The following is a 26,355-nucleotide window of genomic DNA, read 5'->3' on the forward strand; positions in this document are numbered from 1 at the left end:
AGACAGTAGCCTACAGACATGCAAATAACTGTCCTCATCTCTGGTTTATTCAGTAATTCAAATCCAAGATGATGAATAGCCAGAGCTTTGAGGGAGGGATTAGGAATGGAGACATCGTCATTGAGCCAGAAAAAAGAACAACAAAATTATGAAATGGTGACATCGATGATATGTCTCTGACATAAAAAGTCTTTCATTAAGTGGTGCTAGCAACCACCACTGCTAAGTATTCCTGTGTTGACTGGAAATGACAGTGATGGGGCAGATCTGTCAATCACCAACGACTAGGTTAGACTAGGCACCAAAGCACACTCCCCCCCACCACCACACACACACACAGACAACGGCTAATACCAACACTATTATTCTGCCCTCTCTGAGCATTCAAGTCTAGTTTGGTGTCAGCGATGTCAGACTGAATAATGGAGTGAAAACGAAATGGCAATTCAGTCTGATTATCAAGGCCAGAGAGACAGAGGAAGAAGTTACAATTATTGAATTTAGAGCCTCAAAAGGCGATAAGAGGGAGGGCGAAGAAAAAAAATGACGGATGGAAAAAGAAAAACAGGAAGAGACACAAGGAGAAAAGAAAATTAATAAGAGAGAAAGACGAGCGCGATAGAATGAATTGTGTATCTATGTGCCGGCTGCAGTGTGTGTTGGTTGCTCTGTCTGAACGCAGCAGGAAACTCAATGGACTGGGGTCCTTCATTATGCAGCCCAGGCACGGCTGACTGAGGAGCTGCCTGTTTAAACAGCTAAACTGAAATGCATAGCCGACTTGTGTCACACCACCCGCGCGCACACACACATACAAAGATAAAAATCACTTAACACATATGCTTTTATATACATACACATTTACATGTGCAGGGGTAAATGTAGACAGAACTTATATCTGCCTCTAAACAAGCACACTCATTCAATCTGAGTACACACACACATATGAAATTCAATCTGACAGCTGCAACGTCTTCGTTACATTTCTGTTCATTATTTGTGTCTTTAATTAAAAGGATGTGAAACTTCTTTTGCAAAGAAGAGGTCTGACATCATTAGGAAGGATAACACAGCGTAGCGCAAACATTGTGTCACCATACATTTCCCTTCATACAGCTGATTACAGTAAATATGCATACGTCTGAGTCTGCATCTTCTTCAACAGTGACGGATTGTTTTGTATTCAGATTCATGGATCATTTCCCAAGATGAGGAAGAAATGGATGCTCACACACACCCCCCCCTGCGAGATGTGTGCACACGTGACTAAAGCTTAAAAACACACCTATGCTTAGAAATAGAAACAAAAAACACAGAACAAACATGCACACACAATTCACCAATTGTCTCACTGGAAGAAGACATTTAAAATAAAGACCAGACCTGCCTGCTGCAGATTACAGCCTTAATGCTCGACTTAAACATTCCATAAGAAATAGTAAATAATATTAAGATGCCTGCATTTGTCACGTTTGGATCAAATAACAGCGCTCAGGGTTTTAGTGTGAAAACACCTCTAGCTTCATATCTGTTGGCTAGGACCCCTAACTTCATCTTCAACTTTGGCCTTCTACAAGACATCCTGCTGTAGTTATTTGTCTTTCCTGTTATTTACCACATCATTTAACACTAAACTATCTGCAACAAGCATCTAAAGTGATAGTGTTAGAGCATTAATGTCCACAGTGATTTCATAATTTTATTCCAAAGGTAAGAAATGACTGCTTTACCATGTCTGCAGAAGGAACTACTGCTGCTGCTATGTTAGAGGTTCACACTATTTAAATAGGAGGTATGAATAGACACTGTTGTGTTCACCTGAACAGGCATGACTCACGGCTGAGAAAACAGCCTTTTATTTTCTCAGTGCACAGTAATGCAAGTGGAAAGCGGATCCTTTAGATGCTTTGGATCTATGTTCCTGTTAATAACACACAGCTGTAAAAGATCAATACCACCTACTTATGTTTCCTTAATATATACATATATAGTGAATGCTGTATATAAATATAAATCATTGACTACTGATTAAAGTTTACTAGATATTTCAAACCTAATTTTCCGAATAAAAAAGAAAAGACATCAGCTGAAGATGAATTTATTCAGCTGGATTAAAAAAAATCATCTTGTTTACATATCCTAATCCCTTAGATATAGCAGGCAGTGCGGTTGTGGTTTGGTGTGTCTCTGTGCTGGCGGATGCATCTAATGAGCGATCCTTTCCTTCCAGCACTCCCAGTATCAAACGTCTCCTTCCACTCCAGTCGTTTACCCGGGGACTGATTCTCTATGAAGTCAATGCTACTGCTTGTTCCACCGCTTCGGCTTCAAACGCCGGCGTGCCTTTTGGGGCTGCATACATATCTCCTCTCTTCCTCTTCCTCTCCTCCTCTTCCTCTTTCTTTGCTTTTTGTTCCCCTTTTCAAGTCTTCCCAGGCGTCTGCGAGCCTTTGTCTTCTCCCTCTTTCTTCTTTTAAGTCAAGACAGGTGGGAGCAAACAGCCTGGCAGTTTTCCTCTCCTTTTTATCCTTTTTTTTTCTTGTTTTCTCTCTCTCTCTCTCTACCTCTCCCTCTATCCTTCACTCTCTATCTCACCAAATTGAGCTGCGAGAAATCCTTGATCTACCATTTTGAAGGAGGGAAGTCAGCTTTGGTGTATTTTTTACAAACACAAAGCCTTGTGGATTTTGGTCTGCTATATGTACACATATATAAACAAATAATGTGATTAAAACATGCATGTTGAATCAGAGCATCATCATGCATTCACCCAAACAGGGCCATGACAACATTGGGGCACTGAGGTCATGACCTTGGTATGAATTTCTAGAGATGAGGGTATTCTACTTCTGAGTACACAACCATATCTCAACAACCTAATGACAATTTAGGTTGATTATTAGCCATCATTTCTATAGATTGTACTGTATCTGTTTTCCCTTGCTAACTGCTGTATCCTCCGTCATCGCCAATGCAGTGTCAAACATTTAGTTTTCACCAAAATTACACACATATTGCATCCTGCAGTGATCTCATTTGCATAAAACTCTAATCTGCACATCTTCCCCGTTCGAACCATACACACTGTACCTGGGAACTGAAAGGCAAAGCACATTTCAAGGTCAGGAAAAGAGCAACATGTCACAGCACTGCTTGCACTTGCTATCTTTGCGATACTACAAAAATACAGAGGGGTGCTTTTAAATCTGACTTTTCAAAACAATGAAAGCACAGAGGCGGATTCCCTACTAGAGTTTTATTCCTGGCAAAACAGAGAAGGCTTTAAAAATATATACTTCACTGTGAATGAAACTTTGGGATGCACTGCTTTTAATATTAAAACAAACTAAAAAAAATAATAATTGGTCTGTGAGTGGTCAAAGAGCAGAATCGGCCCTACAGGAGGACCAAGTTAATTTATGAGTAAAAATCCTATTAGTATGTGTCTAGTGGCATAAAGCCATTAGAAATAAACAGGGGGGGAAAAGCTCATTTTAAAATGAAATGCTGTGTGTGAAGGCATTCTTTCTCTTTCATTGCTTCCTCTGAGTCACTTTATTACTCCCATCCAAAAATCATCCCAATTACAGAGCTAATTTTAGCCTCCAGTTGGTTTGTTTTTTACCTTTCCAATAGATCGAAAAAAGGGCTTAATACAGCAGGCAGAGGTCGAACTAACTAACCTTTGTTGGCTTCACACGGCTCAGAACACACAACATTAAGTCAAGTAATGTGTGTGTGTGCCAGAGAAAAGAAAGAGAAGAAAGCAAGAGATATAACAGCATGCTCTCCCCCCCAAAAATGTGTGCGTAGCTGCATGACAGAGACGACGACAGCTTGCATGAAAATCCCTACATTTGCGATTGTGTATGTGTGTGTGTGTGTGTTTGAGCCTGGTGCATTATGTTGTGGTGTGTTTTTGAGTGTACACAACTGCCAAAATGTCATTCCAGTAACACAACGATCATCAAAGCCTGTGCTATCTATCCTAAAGACCATCTAGTGATATTCATAAAGAGCATAGCAGATAACAGCCTTGTCATGTTAGCTTCTCTATAATCCAGACGTCTCGCCTTTCATCTACAACACTCTCTCTCTCTGTGTGTGTGTGCGTAAAGGAGAGAGCGAAAGTCAGAGAGAAGATGATCATATATGCTCCTGTTGTTAAGGCTTATCACTGAGATCAGAGTGATGTCAAAACAACTGTATGCTGGCAGGTGATGACACGTACACACAGATGCACAGACGAGAGCATATTATTACTAAAAGGGTTAAGACATTTGCACATCATAAGGACACACAGGCGTGGTGACAAACACCACCATGTACAGCCATGTGTCAGCAGCAGACACACACACAAACACACACAGTTTTCTCCCTCCAGACAGGTGTAGTAGAGTCAGTCCAGGTATTTGAGCTGTTGTAGCACAGCCAGCACCAGCCTCAGTCTAATTACCTCTGGGACGCCAACATCACACCAGTAGCAGCAAAACCAGGTGTGTGTGTGTGTGTATATGTGTGTGTGTGTGCAGACTATGAGTGAGAATCATGACTGTGTATTTGCCTCTGTAGGCACTCCGAAGTAAAATTTACTTTGAGAGAGAAATGTTAATAAAATCCTCGATCAATATTTCACAGCTGATTTTCTTGTTAACTGGTCCTCACTTTTATACCCACAGGTGAAAATGCTGGGAATATTTTTTAACAAAATCATTCCAGGGTGACATTTTATTACAAATAAATGTCTGCTGTGGTGCTCTTTAATAACTAATCACTGATCTGCAGGTGATCAAAGGTTTTTTACTTCAACTCAAAAGAAGATGATTATTACAGGCTTTCTTTTTAAGGAGTCCTCTACAACAGTGGGAAAGAAGTGGGAAGGGACGGGGTTAAGATCAGTGGTTGCTAACAAAGCTGAACAGACAGGAAGAAAAGAGAAAAACTTTATCAACACCAAATACAAAAACAAGAAGCATCACATCAGCACACAGCCTGATTTCCCAAGAGCTCCCGAGCGCCAAAACGTGACTGCAAGCAAGACGTCCACAGAGCAACAACAACAACAACGAAAAAGAAACTTGCAAGGTTACTTTTTTGGTGAGTTGTTTTATCTTGTTATGAATGCATTTTGTATTCACCGCTGCATGCGCATATGTGTGTCTTGTTCCCTGTCTCAGCGTTTCCATGAGAGATCAGCAGCAGCCTCCTGCCCAGTCCAATCAATAGCTTGTTACTGCAGCCTAATGTCTTCCACTGAGAGAGCTGACACACACACACACACATTACCATGCAACACAGATAAAATGGAAAACGCACACATGTGGAGGAGTGGACACACATGTTTACAGCATAAAAATCGCTAACAACAACTCGTTCTCTAACTGTACCTTGCCTTATGAAACATGCTAATTTCCAAGGTCTCCAGTAAACAAACAGCTCTCAAGAGGCAGCATTTCAGCTTTATAGCCTAAACTCTGTCAGCCCAGAGGAGAACAAGACCAGGTTTGAGAAAAAAACAGAAAAAAAACAGAAGATGAGATGAAAGAAGAGGGGGAGGAAAGGAGCCATTAATATATAGAGAGAAACCAAGCAGGAAATGAAAGTTAAGACTCCTTCCTTCATCTGCTGAGATGGGCTTTATGGCTAAAACCTGTTTCAGCAATTGGATCTGTCATTTTATTTATATGGTGCGGGAGAGATTGTGTTAAACTGTTTCAGTGATTTCTTTTTTATATTTTAGCTCTAAATGTTCAGCATGAGAGGAGAAAGAGATTCACTTCCTTCATTTAATGACTTGTAGTAAAAAGGTCAAAGGGCAGGCAGTCCTGTTTTTACAGTACGCCTGTGATCAATGAGTAATCGAGTAGAGCTGAGACAAGACATTGACACCCTGGACTTACATTGTTTTTAACAGTGAGCCGTCAGCCAATAACAGCAGGTGCTGAGCGTCTCTGCTGCTCTGACTGGACTTTTAAGTTGATTTCTTCACAGTAAACAAGGTAAAGTGAGTCCGCAGCATCTGTCCACCAACTCACTGCAAGATGAGGGTGATTGCCACAGATACGAGGTGCATCGATCAGCGCATAAAAAGATCAAAGAAGCTGAAGATGATTTTAAGTGGACATCTGTGAAATGCATGGGAATCATTGTGTCAGGCAAGAAAGTGAGAAGTATGGACAGTTTCCACTGCATCTATTAGCAGGTTTAATTAATTCTGCATCTGATTCTGTTGAGCTCTGTCCTCATCAGCTGCATCCCATGACCTCTGACCTCCCCCTGCGGCGAGTTCTTGTGGTTGGCAGTGAACCAGTATGGTTTGTAAAAAAAAAAAAAAAATCCCATTTCACACATCCGCCTCAAATTTCTACATTTATTTCTGTACGCTATCACAACAGACACACACTCACAACAGCACAGCATCCTTTTGTTCGAGCCTTTGTTTTGCCGTTTCTACTTTTTTCCCTGGCTGAGGGTTTGAAAGTGATTACCGATGCGGTCCACTTCATTAGCATGAGAACAAAAACAGTGTGGGGAACACATTATCACTTCACAGAGAAAGACCGAGAGCTGTCTGCCCGTTTGTTTACGCCGTTGTGTTCGGACATTTTCTACCAGCGCTGCCACTGCTGTCTCATGAGGACAACGTTTTCTGCTGGAAGACACAGCAGAGCCGGAAGGGGAGAGAGGAAGAAAACACGACCAGAGACAGACAGAAAGACAGACAGAGATGGGCACAGAGGTATAGAACTCTCATCTCTGTTAGGTAAAAAACAAGTGAATGCTAAAATGTTTTCAGTGTTACTTCCTTTGCCTTCTGCTGACACTTGTTTAATTTATTTATCCATAGTAACAAATGTAAATATGCAGATGCAGAGAATGGCTCAAACTAAGTGAGAAGTACATTTTTAAGACAACTGGAGCTACACTGCAGAGTTCCAACCATTATGAGTGTTGTTGCCCTATAATTAAATAACATAATTAACTGTTATTTGGTTACCACTAGCAACAGATGCAGGCTTGTTGCTACACTGCTAGCCTTTCAGTACTTAATCTTTTTTATCTGTATAAGGTGGCAAGTGGAGTGTAAACACAACAGGACAGTGTCAAAAGTTCCACGAATGACTTTTGAATGGTTAAAAATAATAATTTTAGAATTTTTAGAAGAGACTTCAGACTTTCAGATTTCATTTTCATCAAAAGGTCCTCTTATGTTATTAGGTGTCAAGTTTTTGTCAGTTGATTTCTTTTCTAACACACTTAACTGAATCTGAATAAGGCTGCAACCATTTGAGAAAAATAACTCAAGAGGATAAATACACTTTTGGTTCTTTGTCATCTTCAAGTCATTTGTTCAATATGCCCAGAATACAAAGGATCAGTTTCCTTAAGCATCCCTTGAAGACATCCTAAAGACACAGACATGGCTGGAAACATCCTGTTTTCACTATAATGGGTTGTTGCACAGGTCAGAGTCATATGAAGTCTGCATGGTCCCAGTCTTTGGGCTGACCTTCACAGACAGATGATGAAATTTACATGTCAGTCTCTTGTTGCTGTGCAGATGTGAAGTATCTAATCTGACCTATCTGGTTTCTTCTGTTTTTTAACTCTTTCATCATCCAGCAGAGATATATATAGTAAGCTTTCAAATTGAGAGGTCAAGCCTCAGGAGTCAACTCTGCCGGAAAGGTTTTTAAGGAAAAACTAAATCCACATTAATAACACAAAGTGGGAAAAATGTTCCATAACCTGCACCAAACCATTCTTAGAAATATCAAAAGAAGGGAAAAGCATGCATCATTGTGCAGGGTTTTTTTTTTTGTTTGTCAGAGGGCAGAGTTAGGGTCAGCAGACGCCTTTTCAAATGTCAGAGGAGATTTTTTTGCTTTTAATCCTGCTCGTGTACTGTATGTAAATGAATTCATGTCACATCGTGTTGCAGGAGAACATTACGTCCAGCATTTTCATTGATCATTCCCATCGACTGCATCGTGATTCCCATGTATAACTGTCTTTTAAATGTCATATCCAAAGACACTGTGAATGTATAGCACCGCATAACTCACTGAGATTAGCCGATTAAGAATATTATTATGTCACAAAAACCCATCTTGAAATCTACATTTAGTTTGGAGGCTGTCTCCAGCGTATGAACAGACACAGTTTAACAGCAGAAAGCAACACATATATACATGTTCCCCAAAATTCAGATTTTCTGGTGGAAAAGAATAAATTGAAATAATTCTTCGTGTTGCCAGCAGATCTCTGGAGTCTTATCAAGGTCCTGTGGGAGTCCATGAACATCTCACAGTATGAGAACATTGGTCTCGTAAACTTCCATTTTAAGATTTAACCCTCCTCCTTTATCCATCCTTCTCTCTTTCCTCATCCTACAGCCTGCAGGGAGGTACACATGCAGAGAGGAGAGAAACATAGAGCAAAGACGACTCCACAAAAAAGCTATTTGGAGCTGCTTGACCTCGGGGTCAGCTGGCTGGCTTGCTTCCTGGTTAAAGGGGATTGGTGGGAAATCGAGGCAGCTTCAGGTTAGCCAATCACAATCCAGCAAGCAGAAATCAATGAGGTTCCACAGAAAATGTCAGGCAGGACTGACCTTTTTTTTGAGACTATAGCCTCCTGAGTCAGAGAGGAGGAGGAGAGGGAGGAGGAGGAGGAGGAGGAGGAGGAGAAGGAGGAGGAAATACTGCAGGGGGGAGCGGGTGAACGAGAAGAAGAGAGGAGGAGGAAAAAAGAAATAAGGAAAAGAGAAAATAAAGAGGAAGAAAAATGGATGACTATAGTTGTTGTTAAGAGAAGACATGTTCAGTGCTTGGTTTGTTTTTTCATATTTTCTAATGTTTATAGTGTTTCATTACGTCTATAAAATGAAATCTTCATTTTGATTTCAGGCAGCTATGATTATAAAGAAGGCTCCGACTAATCTAGCACTGCTGTGCTGTAATTACATTGTTTAAAAAATGCATCTTCAGAGAAAATTGTAGAACTTTCCTTCTCGGTCCCTCTGCCAATCTTTGTTTTTTTTTCCTTCCAAAGATAAACTCCAACATTTCTTCCAATAACTGAGGTATAATTAAGTTGGCCAAGGTGTTTGAGTGGAAATCATTTCAGAGATGGAAAGAACAAAAAAAAGAGGAGGAGGAAGGGAAAGATGAGGTGACCTTTATTGTCTCCTGCCCCGCTGCTTCCTCATCTTAACCAGGCCTCTGTGGACCTAGGAGGAATGAGTAAGAATAAGAGAGAGAGAGAGAGAGAGGGATGGAGGAACACACTCCCCATCTGGTCTGGTGAGGATGTGAGTATTTCAGCTCTTACAGGCCAATTTCTCTTGTCAGTTTTCCCTCAATATCTTTAAAACTCATCATTTCATCTCAGACCATTTCATTCCCTGTGTTGTTCTATCCTTATCCTTTCATTTTTTTTCAGGTCATCTCAGAGGCTGCCGGTTGCACGGAGACATTAATCATGTTTGATTATCCTGTGCAAAAGTCAACTGTGAATATCACATATTGAGCGCTAATCTGAAACTGTCAATTGCTACCAGCAGGTGACCTTTAGGTCAAATGTACCAATAAGATCCCAGACTCTCAGTGGAGGCATGTGCACAAATATAAGCTCTAATTCATATGCATGCAGAAATATTACCCCCATCACTGCACACAGAGATGTGTGTACAAATACTTAAACATGCATGTGATAAATACACACATATATGCACTTTAACACAAAAGCTTAAATTTTCTACTTTAGCTCCAAGTGGCTGCCAGTGAGTGTCCGTTGATGAAAAATCCCTATAGTGTCCCACCTCTGCTGTTTGTCTGTTCAGCTACGTGTTCTGTCCAATGAGGTGAAAGGTCACAGAGGCCCAAATGAAAACTTTTATCTTTGCGACATCACCATGATTTCCACATCCTGACTCAATTCCTGCCATCCCACCTCCGTCTGTCACCTATGTTGACCTTCTCTCACCCACTCTTCTCTGTGTCCCCTGTCCCAGGATGTTTTTAATTGGGAAGGGGGGGATGCTGGGAGAAGGACGAGGACTCCTCTAAGCCTGGCTGCTCTTTGATGGGGGGGGGGGGGGATGATGGAAAGAGGGGGTGATGTTAGAGGAGTGCAGCAGTGGGTCTCGCTCTCTCTCTCTTTTTTCTGCTTTCTATCTCAAACCCAGCTGTCATTCCTAACACACATTAGCACACACACACACACACACACACACTCTCTATCTCCCTCACTCTCTCTCTCTCTCTCTCACACACACACACAAGAAGGCATTTCTCTTTGAACTGAGTACTGCAGTGTGTTCAAAGCAAAGACGAAGGCAAAAATATGGGGGTGGCGAGGGGAGAGAGAAGGACACTTCAAGGTGAATTTGATTTCCACTTCGTTTTAACCCACACACACACACAAACACGTGCGCTACCCAAGCCAAGCCAAGCCAGCAAGTAAGCACATGCTTGCTGAGCTACCTCCTAGCAGCCACTGAAATGCATACATACAATGACTGACACATAGGTGGTTCATTCGGGTGTGTGAGAGCATGCATTAGAATCTGCGACTTATACATATTTATGAATTTTGCTCATAACAGAGGATCACCTTTAAACTTTTCCCTACTCCAAACTGTCTGTTTGTATATCTGTGTGTGTGTGTGTTTACAGAATATGCATATTGACTGTGTAGGAGCAGAATGACTCATGCAAAGTTGAACAGAACAGTGCAGAGTCCCACGTTAGCTGGACAAAATATAACAGCATTGAGCAGCAGAAACAGCTATAACCCTGTGTGTGTTTATGTGTGCCGCAACTGTATCCAGCCAATTAAAGCAATCAAGTCAAGTGCAATCCGCCCACAGCGCTGCATAGTGATAAGGCTGCGAGTACAGCAACAGCGACCGAGGCCGCCGCGCCAAACTGCTCTGATCTTTGCGTCCACTTCTACCACCAACGCCAACCAAAATCATGGTGTAAACACTTTACAACACTTTGCTCTGGCACAGTCCACACACACACAGCCACACACACAGGTTAGATGCAAACACTGGCTTGACAGTATGACAAATATTGCCTTCCATCCAGAACGAATGAGGTAATGACAGAAAAAAAAGAATCAACGGCTCATTAGAAAGATAAAAACCTCCTAAAGCCCTGAGGGTGAGAAAGAAGGGTGGAATCAAGAAATGAAAAAGAAGAGAGAGGAAAAGATTCGAGAGACGACAAATAATAACAGCTGTAACTCAATCAGAGGCCCTGTTAGAAATGGCTTTCTCTACTTCACTCTCTCCATCTTTTTAACTCTATCTGAGTCTCTCTCTCTCTCACTCCCCATCTCCTCATCCTTGCTTCTTGGTAATTTTTCCCACCAACCAATAAGCCATTATGTGGCAGTAATATGGTTGCTAATGGATGCACCAACCTAGGAGGAAGCACACTGCACGCCATTAGCCCAAATGCTATGCAAAGCTATCACAAGACTTCAAAATGACTGTGTGTGTGTTAGTTTGTGTGTGAAAAGTCTAAACTCTGTGAATGGGACTAATCTTCTTGTGATTCTTCCTGTTTGGGTGGATAAATGGACATTTGTCTTTTGGTCACTGATAAAGGAACTACTCAGTCAGATGATGAGCAAAAGGATCTGCAAAAAGGAATGTAATCTGAATATAATAAATCACAATGCATAACGAACTTAAGGTTAAGTGGTTATTTTATTATTATTTTATGTACTGCTCTCTTGGGGAGTGGCATTCTAATGATGATCACAATTTAAATCCACAATTAGGCTTATTTAAAGCTCACAAAAAACACAATGATTTGTAAATATAGACTAAAAAAACAAATATTTTTGCTAACATATCCCCTTAAATCCTATATACAGGTCCCTTAAAGATGAAAAACATGTTAGCAATAGGCCACAAATATCTGTGCTTGCAAGCTGTAATAGATTAATGTTATAAATCATGTGCTTTAATATTTTAAATGCAGTTCTTGGCTAAAAAAGTTCCTTTCTGCCATTGCATTCAGTGTGTTAGATTTGTACGTGTACACACAAAAAACCTTCAGTTACTTGGCAGGTCACATGGGACACATGTCAGCACTTATTTTAACAAGAAGTCTTTTATTCCATTACACTGATATAGTAATAAAAGTTGAAGACACTTGTTGTAGGTCAGCAGTTATTTGTGTAAGATGGACTGCTGCATATTTTTCCACTGGGGTTTTAGAGATGATATGGACTCAAGGGGGACATAATGAAATAATTAGACCAATTAAAATGTACTCAGTCCATAGAGAAACAACAATTAAAACTTAATAAGAATCAATTATAATAACCTAACCTTACTGAGAACACACATTCATTTCCAAGAATTGCAGCTCATAAAGAATCCATTAAAAACAAGATGTTTTCTCTGAACAGAAGGGACATTGTTTGTTAGTGTGGCACATTTGTCAAGAGATGGGAGTTTTATTTTTTAGCAAAGCAAAAGAACACACACACACACACACACACACAAGTTTTCACGCCCCGTTGGCGGAGGGAATTTTCATGCCTCTTGGAGGTCACAGGTTGCAGAGAAGCCAGTCACACGCTCTCAGAGAGAAAAAAGAGGGAGGGAGGATTTGTTTAATCATTTGGCCAACTCTGACAGATGGTCGCACACTTCCAAAAGAGCGGTGCGACTGGAAAAAATGGGCCATCAGTGACCCTCGCGTTGTGTGTGCGCTAATGCATGTATGACAGCAAATGTTACACATTGTCTCAGTCCCATTGTAACCCACTGCCAAGCCCTGATAGTAATAGGCTGGCAGGACAGTAAACAGTAGAAGTGGACTGAACAACAGGCATCAGTCAGGGCTGAATGCCATGTGGAAAAAGCTTCTACACTTCAGTGCCTCCTTCTTTTTCCTTTTTCCTCCCTATTCAAAGGCCCCTCTCCCCAGCTCCATCTTTCGCTCCCATCCCGTCTCTTTATTTTTCCTCCACCTTCCAGACACCAAAGCAGGTTTCTTCTCTTCACATGCTGTTTGCCTGCATCTATTACATCCCCCTTTTTTCTCCCACCCATTATTGTAGTAAACTTGTCCAAGCAAAGATGGCCCCAGACACAAGCATGCAGGAATAAACAGTCACACCTTAGATATCATGCACATCCTGCTGGGACTAACACTTTGTAACATAAGCAATTAACACACTGTTGAACTGGCCTTGACATGAGCAGAGAGCTCAATTACATACACTCAGAGCAAAAGATCATACACACATATGCACACACAAGGGCGCAAACAAATATAAAGCACTTTGGCACACACACACACTCTGGCTGGCATCCAGACTGACTCTGGTTGCTTGTGTCTATAAAGCCCTGAGCACCATATCGACAACTGTAATAACTGTGGCTGGCAGGAGAGAGCAGATTACAGCAGCAATCATAGGCCCTGAACACACACACACACACACGAATCTGTCTTCAAAAAACAATTTCTTTTCATCAATACAGATACACACACATTTGAGGGTCCATCCTATATCTTGTAGTAATAATGTATCAGTGGACAGAAAATGGTGACAGTGTAACCTACACTGACAAGCTCAGAGAAGGAAAAGTTCTTCAAGGAAATGCTGAGCAAAGAGGGAACCAGTCCGCACAAAACAGTCAGCCGGTCATAACAGAAGCCAAGGCCATGGGTGGAAAATGAGGGTCGGCTATATTGGAGGGGAGAAAGCAGGAAAAAGATTGGGGTCAGGACTATACGTTGCACAGGCCAAGGAAAGGAAATATAAAGAGAGAAGTGGAAAGGAGAAGAGAGGAGAGGGGAGGAGAAGAAGGAGAGCACAGCAGAGGAGAGGAGCAATATCATTTTCTCCCGTTTTCCCCACATTTCGTACACACTTGTTCTCCTTCTATTTAAGTGTTCCCTCTCTTCTTAAATCTCCTCCTCCTTTCTTTACCTCTTTCTTTCTCTGTCTCCCTTTCTTCATCGCCCCCCCCCCCCCCCCCCCCCCCCCCGACCAAGGAGAAGCAATTTGCAGCCGCAATCCGTCGCTAATTCTCGCTCAGCGTTCATGAAAAATGTATAGCAGGCAGACTGTAGGGAGATGCAGATTGGCGCAGGGCCCTCAGCAAGAGCCTGGCTCTGCATTAATGGAACATTATTTTCACCCTCTTCATCCCTCCATCCCTCTTCTGCACATACACCGCTTCTTCTCTTCTATCTTACAGTGCCATTTACTATCTGTCTAAAAATGCTTTTTCCCTGCTCTCCCAGTCTGATGAAACAAAAGCTAGTACAATATTAGCAGCTTTAACTACCCAAACACTGCTATCTTCAATCTGAACAAATGTGTGTGTGTGAGTGTGTTTTTGCACTACAATTTGCCTGTAAGCACAGTGTGCAGCCAGCTAAACCTTCTCAAAGATAATAAGAGGAAAAAACTTTATCTTAATCTTTAAAAGGCACGACATGAAGTTTGAATCCAGCTGTGAAATGGGTCGTGTGTGTGTGTATGAATAGTATGAACTCACGGATGTGTTTGTGTGCGTATGAGGGTGTGTTAAAGCACACATATCTTATGAGAGTAGATTAATAACAGCACCGTAATGCCATCAGGACTAGTCACAGTGTGGATCATGCATAATAAACCTCCCAAGGAGTTTACACACACACATACACACACTTCTGTCACTATAGCAACGCTGGAGATGTTGCTACCTTGAACTACAGTCAGATGTAATTTCAGCCTCCCAGCAGCCAGAGGGAGCCATGGTGATGACAGACTATTCCTCCATCCCTCCCCCCTTTAATTCTTTTTTTTTTCCTCCTCTTGTCCTCGGGTGGCTCCTTCCATCCTTCCTCCCCTGCCGTAGCCAGCCTGCAGGGAGCCCAGGCATCCAGGACCAGACATAAAAATAAACCTAGAAATGTTAGTAGTGGATGACTGAAGCTAAGGAGGGAAAGAGTGGGTATAAAATAGAGGCAGGAGGGAGAGACGATAGGAAGGTCGAATAACATAAAGAGGAAAAGGAAGGGGGTCTTTCCTCATATAACTGCTTCTTTCTCAGTTTTTCAGCTGCACCAAATATCACTCAACTTCAAATATTTGTTATTTCAGTCCACACTATTATCCAGTGAGGAAAAGAAATTCTTCCAGATTCATTTGACAGGAGAAAGTTCCCATATCCAAACTATTAATGAATAAAAAAATGGATGTTTCCAATCTTCAGTTCAGATTGGCTCAATAACATTTGGAGCCATTTTAACAGTTAATTTAAATATTAATGTGGTAACAGAAAATCACCATTTATAATGAAAGGCTAAGTGCCAGAAGGGTGTATCTGGCATTAATGGCTGGTGAAAATGAAATCTATATATCAAGCACGCACAAGAGATCTAGATAGTGTTTCAAAGATCAATATAGAGGAGTGCGAGAAAAAAAAACAACATCCAAAGGAGTGAACTGGGGTGATGTCCGGACAAGATCTTCGCATCACATTAAGAACAACACAGGATGTAACACCTAAAAAGGACAAGCAAAACTAGTAAAGCACGCAGTGTGTCATGTCCACTTACTGTGTACATTCAACATCCCGATTTAGCAGCCTCTGCTTTCACACACTGTCACACTGCACACTGTCCCATGGTGGAGCGAGGAGGACAGTAAGGAAGGTGTTAATCCTCCAAAAACTACTCATACACAGAGTTTTTGCTGCTATATCATTGTATGTGTGTGTGTGTGTGGCTGTGTTTATGAAAACCAACAGCATTAAGCCACTACAACTTCCGTCCTGTATTTGAACTAGTCTTCCAAATCTGCTCTAACAAACCCGCCAGAGGAGGGGAACCGATGGGCAAAGGATTTAAAAAAAAAAAAAAAGATGCACAGGGGGAACATTTCTGTCCTTCTAGGGTCAGTCCTTGCTTGCTTTCTGCCTCCTCTCTTATCTCCCCTCTCTCCTCCTCTGTAGGAGAGGTTGGTGGAGAGGCGCCAGTGGAGCCGGACTGGTGTTTTCTTAACCAAGTTCATCCCTCTCCATTTCCCTCACACTCTGAAATCAGAAAGCCTTGACACACTGGGAGTGTACACATGTGTAAGAATAAGGGCAATGGCTGAGCAAGGGGAATGCTCAAACAGAGAGCATGCACATAAACACAAACCATCATCGTGCCCTTTGCTCTGTCGTGCAGGGCTTCAGCCAGCCAGTTTGTCAAGGGTGGTTGGGTTTAAATATGGCCTCCTCTGCAGCTGAAGAGCTTCTCCCCACCCTCTCTTACTGCTGCTCAGCCTTGTGTTACCAGTTTGTTTTAACAACCTACACTGGGCAACAAAGTTCCTGCTAGGTAGAACAGTGTGTAGCCATCAAAATTTGCCACATAAATCCAGCAGGCAAAAATACTTTGTTGATCTCCATGGGGAAATTTTCTGTCGGTGTGTCTCTCCTTTGCAGGGGATGAGAGTGCAACGTCTGTTGCTGAGGAGCAGTGGTACGTGTTTAGTGTTCTGCTAAAGGACACGTCTGCAGTTGAGATACTTGGAAACAAGGAGGAGCGCCTTTACTGGCTCCTCTTTAGATGATTTGTCCTGTCATTATTTTGATCCTGAATTGTAGCACAGTCGGCTTACTTACAGACTAAAAAAATAAATACATCCAAAAAGTGATTCTCTATGTGGCTACTTGTGTCTAAATACAAATAACTGGAAACACAACCTCTGAATAAGAACAGAATATGTCTAAGAGTCTGATTTTATTTAATCACCAGTGAATCCTCAGGTAAAAAATAATAAAACAAAAAAAGATTCTGATGATGTATCAAGATGAAAAGACTTGAAGAAATTTCCCTGCAGATCAATTCTACTTCCTGTGCATCTGTGTTATCATGCTGTAGGGGAACAAATAGTAAGCCCTGGCAAAAACACATGTTCCCGGCTCTTGGGGATCAAAAAAACTATGTGTGTACATGAAACTGTGTGCGCACTAAATGATTCATGAGGAGCAAACGAAAACAGGCCGGCATACAAGCGGAAAAATAGCCTGTCTGCATTTTTGATGAAGTCAGGGTCCTCTAACTCACTGTGTCATGATATCTGGGTCTGCGGTGAAGCAGGGCAGGGGTGAAACCATGGATTACGGTATATGTATGCGTGTGTGTTTGACACAGAAACCCCAATCGTATGGTAAATTATGAAATCCTGAGAAGTACCTATAGCCTACAACACACATAAAATGAGTCCAAATCAATCACACCTACTTTTATTAGGTCTACAGGTTTAGAGCTGGTGTGACCATGACCATGACTACACCTCAGAGTGTGAAACTGGCTTCAGATTAGCTGTCCTATTCTCAGAGTGCCTGTGTGCTCCCAGCAGTGGCAGGGAGCTGCTGTGGCCTTCAGTGCTGCTGTCTGTTCTAAGAATAGGCAGCAGGGTCCAGAGAACATCTCGTCTCAGAGTCCTCTTTCCCCCACACACCCTCACCATATACTGCAAAAATATATGCATCACATAAATATAGGCAGGAGTAAAATGTCGCCAATACAGTCCATAGAAAGTTTTACAAAATATATGTTGTATGTATCTATATGGCATCTTAATGGCTTCCAATCATATATCCATGAGAGATCTATTTTTCATTTCACTATGGCTTCTCCTTATTTTTCCTACTTTCCTCATCACTCCTTCCCTCCTCATCTCCCTTGTATTTCTGTGCTTTCTTGACTTCCTCTCCTCCTCCCCCCCATGTGCACTAATGTGGAGGCTGAATCTAACCCTGCTGGATGACATTACTCTGTGCTGCCTGCTGGCCTGTCTGCCTGCCTGGGGACTCTAAAATAAAACACAGCAGTAGGGAGAGCCAGAGTGAGAGCACATACTGTATAGGCAGCCTGACTGACATGCTCGGGTAGAGCACACACACACGGTGTGTGAAAACGGCTCGCAAAGGGACAGAATGTGCATCAAAGTATGTGCTGAATGTGAGTTCACGAGCAAAGAGGTCCGTGTGTGTGTGGTTGTAGCAAGGGAGAGGGGAGGGGTGTAGGCTTCTCCAGCTGTGCCCTGTCAATCATTCATGACCTAACAGTCAGAAAAACAGAGGAGGGCAAGGTGGACAGGAGTGAGAGCTAGGAGACAGAGAGGGAGAGATAGTGTTTCTGAATTTTCTTCCTTTGTCTGATGGGAAATAAGTCAAGGAGGGGCAAATGAGCACTGAAAGACTACAAGAATGTTTTTGTATGTGTGTGTGCATGTGTGTGAGTGTGCATGTGCGTGTACTAGTGTGAATAACACACCACTGCCGGAACCCCATAGCTTGAATTCAACATCCCTCACCCTGAACAAGTGACAAAAAGATAACCACGTTTCACTTCATCGCTTCACGCCCTTTCTCTCTTCCTCTCTCTCTCACACACATTCTCATCCTGCTCTTCACCCCTTTCTCTCCTGCTTCCTCACCTCACCCTCCCACCCCTAGCTCTCACTCTGTCTTTCCACATGGCTGGCCATCCTCTCCCATGTCCCAGAGGATGGGAGGCTGTGCAGCAGCTTGGCAGGCTGTCAGGGGAATGCCGGAGAGCAGGGAACATGTAGTGACTGGAACGGGAGGGGGGGGGGGGGGGGGGGGGGGCGGTGTGTGGGTTGGGTAGGAAGAAGGGTGGGGGCAATGGGTACGTAAACCCTGGCTCCTCACCTCACTGCCACTGGAAGAACGGGCTTGGCCTGTAGAGAGGAGAGCTCTCACTCCTCCCCCCCAACCAACATACAAAAACATCACACAACTCACAGGGCAGCAGATGAGATGTCATCTCTTGCCAATCATGCAGTCCAGCTCTAACACATTGTCAGCAACATGTCACCCTTTATTGACCCGTAATTGCAACACACATCCAGGGAAAATCAGGGTCATTTTGAAAATGGCAAACTGAAAGATTCCATCAGGTGATTGTACAGTCTAAGCAGTGATGTCCAGGAACAAATGAATGGACAATTCTGTCCAAATGTATGGGTTACATCAATTCCAACCAGAAGTGCTGGAAACAGGTTTGCAGTTTAAAGGCAACTTTTTTATGAATCATCACAGGACTCTATAGATAGATAGATAGATAGATAGATAGATAGATAGATAGATAGATAGATAGATAGATAGATAGATAGATAGATAGATAGATAGATAGATGCTGTAATGCTGAATCCTTCAACAGCAATCTCATTTAATGCTCACCTAATGTGGATGTAATTCTACTCAATGGTCAAGACTTACAGCAATGTCAATGCAATGTCTTTATGTAACTGCTACAATGCAGAGATGGTGATTTTATAGTAATAGCAGCTTTAACAATATAGATACTGTATGATATGGAACACAAAGCTTTCTCTATCTTCACTACATTACATTTTAAAAGGCCCTAGGGGCACTGTGACTTGCATTTGTGATAAGTTACTAAAGCACTCCTCCCTTTGGTCTCCCTTCAAAAATCCCGCCACATCACACAGCAGACTCGTCCCAAAACAACAACATGACACTTTGCCGACCTGCGCTCCCTCCCTCCTGACAGAGAGAAAGGGAAAAAAAGATGACAGCAGCTTTAGATCTGACATCAAACGCCGGCGAGAGAGTGAGAAAGAAAGAGAGAGGGGGGGGACGGTTACATCTCTGCCATGACAGCTTGCTGGAAGAGCCTGGCAAACAGTGAGCAATTTCTCTCTCTCTCTCTCCCTCTCTCCCTTCTATCTATCCATCTCTCCCCCTCTCTGTGTCTCTCACATCAAAACTTGCCACCGATTAGGATCTCGGCGATCCATGTGCTTTGGAGGGGATGTGAAAACACACGGAGAACCCAAGGGGTAAAACGCCAGGATTAAAGTGGTGAGGGAATATGGGGTGATAGTGGTGGTGGTTCAAATAGATCGGCCCCCACGACTGCAGTGGCTCCTCTCCTTGTCTTGCTCTCTCGCTACAGATTCACACATTGATACATCAAGGCCATTTCTCATTATAGCATGGGAGGGAGCTTTCATGATGATACTTTAGAGAGAGAAGGAGAGAGAAAGAAAGGGAAGCAGGGGTAAAGAGTGTGGGAGAATGAAAATGAAACAAAAAAAAAGAAATACCAAGATAAAGCAGATGAGATTCTGTTAGTGTATGATGGAGAGAAAAAGAAGTGTGTGTGTGTATGTAGGGGAGTGATAGGAATCCCTTAGAAATGGACAGATCAATTAGCTCTGATTTGAAACAAAGTCAAGCATCTGTGTATGTTGAGAGACAGAGGTCGGCCAGTGCAGCCAGACATTAAAAGTGCCTGTATATGCACAGAACATTATGGCTAATTGCAGTTCTTACACTTAATTTAGCTTTCCTTGCAGTTTATTCCTCCACTCCTGGGGCTCTTCCAAAATATCTGGTAAATTAAACTGCACACACCTCAAGCAGTGCCAATATTTGCGACCATTTGCAAATGTCTATTTATTCTATTCTTGAAAGTGTTGAGGAGCTGTAAGGAGAGGAGGAATGATGGAGTAAAAAGTGATTAGTTTAGCCAAAAAAAAGCCCACATCTCTCTTCCCTCATAGATCAGCCTGCTCTCACCATTTCTTCTCAATTACTCCTCCAGTCAACCTGCTTAACGATTTTTAGCTTGCCCAAATGCCAAGAGGCAGTGCACGTGAGTTTGCATGTGTCACTGTGTGTGTGTGTGTGTGTGTGGAGGGGATGTCTTTGGCGGTGCATATGCTTTTCTGTTCATGTGCGTGTATGTGTGAGTGAGTGTGTGGCGCTAAGGCCACGAGATGATACATGTGGCCTTTTTGCCTTTGGCGTGGACGCCAGTCAAAACACAGACATAAGCTCTGAAATGAGCAGCCAAATCCCACGGCACATCAGAAACAAAGAGGCGGGTCACACAGTGCGAGCAGAGGACAGTGGTTGGACAAAAAAATGGGCTTAAAGATGAACATCACACTTGAAGCTAAGGAATCGTCTTTCTTTGTGGTTTGATGACGTGTTTGGGAGGGTATTTATCCAATTTGGACATGTCACTCACCGGCAGACTGGAGGGGCGGTCCTGGGAGACACCATCCTCGTTGTTGGCCTTCCCAGAATTCCCAGGGGCAGGACCTCTGATGCTGTAGTTCTCCTGCTGGCCCTCCTAAGACAGACAAAGAAATATTAACAAAGAACGTCCACAATGAAAAAGATATCTAATTGTAGTAACCTGTTTGACAGCGTAATCTGTATAATTTTAATTCACACAGATATGCAGGCGCGGATGTCAGTGTATTTTTTTAAAAAGGAAACTTAGAAGTGGACGAATACAGACTCAACACAGTCTGTATTCATCCTACTGTGATTTTGACATTCAAATTTATGGGGGGGGGGCGGGGGGGAACAGCACATTTAATGCTGTAAATAGCGCTTGGGGTAATTTCAGTACAGTCTTGTTGCAACATGCTGCGTCTATGAACAGGTTAATAATTTCATGGTTCAGCCGTTAAAGGCCTCAAGGACATAGTTGTCTAAAATCGAATGCGTACATATATGTAGGTACATAAAAACATACAGTTAGTCACATCGGCTCCATTGCAGAAAGTATTTTTTTATGCTAAACATTAATTGTGTCACAGATTAGACATCTTCAACGATACAGTCTGCAATGATGACAAGAGTCTAAAAGTGTGAGAGAGAGACGAGGGAACAAATTGGTCTCTTGAGTGTGTCTTACCTTTACAGGGCGGTAATAAAGACTCCCAGTTAGATCAAGTCACAAAACAAAGAAGCGTGTTGCACACAGACACACACAGACACACACAGTTACAGTACATGAAAGCTGAAAAACATCCAAACACGCACAACATACCCACCAATTCATTTCAACCAAATCCTGGCCTAACCACCCACTAATCCTTGAAACACACACACACACGCACACACACACTCCTATATACACACTCAGTCCTATTGTTCAATCTAAGTCATTTTCTTTCCCTCTGTAATCACAAGCCTATCTAGTGTAAACCAATTTTCTCCCCATTGTCGGAGGTGTTGCCCTCTCCCTCTCCCTCCCTCTGTATCTCTCCCTCCTTCCCTCTCCCTCTTCTTTTCATTCACCACGAAGGTCGTTCCTCCATCATGTTAAGCGTCGGCAGCACAATGGCAACTTGTTAAAGAGCTCTGAGTTGAAGGATTAGTGATAACTGATCAACAAGACGCAGGGAGAAATCACACGCAAGTGCTTGCTACGTACACACATAAGCACACATATACCCAGAATGTCTTCCTGTTTTTTTTTTTTTAAACTCAAAATCCATTTTTCTCCACAGTTTGATTTCTTATCTGTTGTGTGATTATACTGTAGTAGGTAGGCAATATTCCTGTCAGCTAGGTGATATAATTTTATAGCTGGAGATTATCCTGAACAGCAAGAGATGTCTCATGTGAAAACTCAGCTATTATTAGAGCATTAACCGTGTAATACTTTGTGCATCCATGGTATGAATGATGTAGGAACAATACTTCTGTAGATTCTGCAGAAAATCAAAGTAATTTTTCAAGAATATTCAGAGTACTGGTCATACAGCTGCACACAAAAAAACAATGTATTCATCCACTTCTAAAGAAAGACATACAGATCTTAACTGCACTATAGCACTACTATATAAATAAAATATGCTCCTTTAACATTTGGTGGACAGCATAGCCTGATGTGATTTTGACATTCAAATTTATGGGGGAAAAACAGAACAATGTTTTTCTTCCACAATTTCACAGATTGTCCAGTGACACATAGTAGTCACAAGTGTTGTAGAAAAAATACGTTTTATTATTTTTATTTAAATCCTGTTCAAATTATCCCATGTTGTTGATTTATTTATTAATGCATTACTTGTAAAAGTGAATAATGTGTTTGTGTCAACACCTGTGTGACAAGTGTGACTGAGTTGTATAGTTGTCCTGATTTCAGATTCAGCTTGTGTTAGAACATCCACTTTGCCAAATAAAACACACAGAGTAATAATCGTGCTGTAACAGCTCTCCTATTTCAACCATGGCCCCAAAAACAGCACCACTCCTAACCACATGTTCAGTCAAGAGGAAAACCCTCTAACAACCAAATGTGGCTCAATAACTGGATCACATATTATCCAGAAGTCTGTGTGTGCAGACAGACACTCAACAACAGGACCAAAGAACAGAGGTGTTGTTGTTGTTTTTATTTAAACAAATCCATGCTAGCATGCTAGTTTCTGTCTCCCAGGGCCCAGGCTTGTGTTTGTCTGCTCGCCCCCCCCCAGTGTTTATCAAAAAGGGGGGGGGGATGCACGCCAAACGTCGAAAGTATTACAGTAGAAACAGACTACTGCTTTAGACATAAACACACCTCCACAGGTGAGAAAAAAAGATGCCTGGAGAAGGGGGGGGGTGAGGAGGGAGAAGTGTGGTGGCTCTCATGTACACACACACACACACACACACACACACACACACACACATACACATAAAGCTAGTTGCTCACAGAGTGAATTGGGAACAGAAGAGTGGCTGCTGACCCAAGTCCAATATTTACTCAGGCATGAGTCTGCACAGTGTGTGTGTGTGTGTGTGTGTGTGTGTGTGTGTGTGTGTGTCTGTACTCGGGGGATTTCTGTTTTAAGTGGGTCAAAGTGAGGTTAGCTTCATACTACTGTTTACACTCACGTTCTTACATCATTACTGTCAGCTGTAATATGGACACAGGCGGTGTGGGGGGGAGGGCGGTGGGTGGGGGGGACACAGTGGGAAGAATGAGGGCACAAATAGTGAGAAACACACAAGGTGAAAAGTAAAAGAAAAGAGAAGGTGAATGGGGTAAATACTAAGACATCGACCAGGGAGGAAAAGACAAAAAAAAAAAAAAGTCAGAGCGAGAGAACATCAGAGGCAAATGAAGGAGTGCTGCGAGTGCATCCTTTCATTTGAGTTTTTTCCAGTCCATTGTCTCAAAATCCCATTTCCCAGCTAATTTAGAAGCTTCTAAAATACACTCCACTCCATACCTTAAGCCTAAGGCCACAGCTAATCCTGTCTTCACACACACACACACACACACAGACACGCTCATTCATCCTCCGTGCTTTTGAAAAGACTTCATCTTGGCATAGTAGAAACGAATGAAGGATATTGAAGGCAAGCGTTTGAAGTACATGAGGGAATGCAGGAATCAAACTGTGAGTTAAATGCTATTAGACAGCTGTGTGGAGAGGCAGTGTAATATTAGATTTGATTGAATAGATGACTGCTGAATGTGGTGTAATATATAGAGCCGGAGAGGCTTTATGTGGACGTAAATCAATATTGCAGCACCACCTTAATCCCAGCCACTCCGGAGGAGCGGGAGTCAGAGTGAAATATTCGTGAAGCAGCAATGTGTCGCTGTTGCACACAGCCGATATGAGGCTGACACGTGATTTAAAAAAAAAAAAAGCAGCTTGCATGGCTCAGCTTGTAATTTAATCTTTTGCACTGTTGCATTACATTGTCTGTGCCTTCACAAAGGAGGTCAGAAGTCACAGATTACTACAGTAGAATTGTAGTTATTTAGCAGTCCAGTCCCCAGCGGTGCCCCAAACAGTAATCATGACGTACAACCAACTTTCCACTTTTCTTTTTGATTGGTTACACCCCACTTTTTTACTACAGTCGAACAGGAGCCAGGTGAAATGTTGCCTCGCTTTGCTTGTATGAGTTTGATTGCCTGTCTTCGAAAGAAAAGAAAAAAAAGTAATGAAACCAGCATGACAGCCAGCAAGCGTATTTGATGACACCTTTTGAAACAACAGAAAGCAACAAGAGCAAAATTCAGCAGCATAAAGTTCAGTTGATTTTGACTGACATCTGTCTTGATCTTTCCTTTTTTAAACATAGTGAAGAAAAGGTGTGGCTTACTTAAACTATACTTTAGCATTGTTTCCTCTTTTTTAACATTTTGAGGCATTTTTTTTCCAGATGCTTACATTTTTGTTGGCTGATATGACAATATAGGGGTGAAATAAACCCCTCACCATCGTTTTATTCCTGCTGCACTTTATATTTATTTTTTAAATTTGCTTCCCCTCATCACTGTACTCTCACTGTCTTACTCCCCCCTCTTTTCTAGTCCATCCTGTGATTAATCTCTTGTTTTCTCCACACACTCCTTCCCTCTGACCTCTTCCATCCCACCTCCACTTCTCCATCTCTGTCCCTTCCTCCACCCTGATTCTCTTCATCAATACCGCCTCCACCAAACCTCTCTCTCTCTCTCCCCTCATCCCTCCCTGTCTCCACCGCTCCTCTCATGACTACCAAATGAATTAGTCATCCCCCTCTTTTCCCCTGCACCTTGGCAGATGCACATCTCCACAAAATCTGACGCTAATGCCATTAATATTCATTAAAAATTAAGCTTAATTGCATGTCTTTAGGAGAGAGGCCCATATTCAAGCAGCACACACTGCTTAACCATAGACACCCCATTAACACCAGTGCTTTTGGCCACACCAGCTCTTTCCACATTACACCAAGGACAGAAAGCTTCTCTTGTCTATGGGCAAGGCCTGGAAAAGTGCACACACTCTGAAGTAGCGGGTCAGTGTGATGGAACTGTACTGGTTCTTAATGTCTTTATTTATGTGCATATTGGCTGCTTTCTCCCAGTAATGACTACTGAAGGCATTTTTAGTGGTAACAAAGGACAGACTGTGAAAAAAATGACTGGCTTAAAGAAAAAAACACACAACAGACAAAAAGAGTCTACATACCAGAGAGGGAGTGGAGTGTGTGTTTGGGGGGTGGGGTGAGGTAGGTGGGGGACATCCATATTCAACATCCTGTGTTCACACACACATGCACACATGCTCACACCAATCAGACTGACTGAACCATAATTGAAGCAACAATCAGCAGTGAGAGCGAACTACACCGTGCTCCAAAAAAACGTGACAAATCATGTTTGTAATGATGTACTTGCCTTTCATGTGTGTGTTTTTTCTTTTTTTGGTCCATTTCAGAAAATTTGGAAAATGTTGATTTCGTATATGTTGCAAATGCATTACAGGGCATTCCAACTTCCGTCACTCTATGTAAATGATGGGCATTTATTCTGGGATACAGCCTATTATTATCATCAGGGAAAAGGTGACCATTAGAATGGAAATAGCTCTGTATGCGAGGCCTGTGTGTGCTTATATATCACTGAAGCGCTGTGTGTGTGTAAGTGTGTGAGTCCAGCCTATCTTAATAGGTCCATTTGTAGTAGGGCCTGTTCTAGTGCTGTGTCCTTCAGATTGGATTCTATCTCAGCAATCCCCCTGACCTTTAGCACAAAGAGACTACAA

At 42.3% G+C, this 26,355-nt stretch overlaps 1 protein-coding gene across 5 annotated transcripts in view; it reads right to left on the bottom strand.

Annotated features, from left to right (window-relative positions):
• LOC114427211 (AT-rich interactive domain-containing protein 1B-like) overlaps positions 1-26,355 on the bottom strand; it is a 166,503-nt gene that overhangs the window by 68,636 nt on the left and 71,512 nt on the right. For all 5 annotated transcript variants that reach the window (XM_028395105.1, XM_028395103.1, XM_028395102.1 and 2 more), the window contains one exon: positions 21,048-21,152. In XM_028395105.1, the coding sequence (XP_028250906.1) occupies positions 21,048-21,152 (105 nt within the window). The remainder of the gene's footprint in view (positions 1-21,047; positions 21,153-26,355) is intronic.

This window comes from Parambassis ranga, chromosome 22 (genome assembly GCF_900634625.1).
Source record: "Parambassis ranga chromosome 22, fParRan2.1, whole genome shotgun sequence".
Lineage (NCBI taxonomy): Eukaryota > Metazoa > Chordata > Actinopteri > Ambassidae > Parambassis > Parambassis ranga.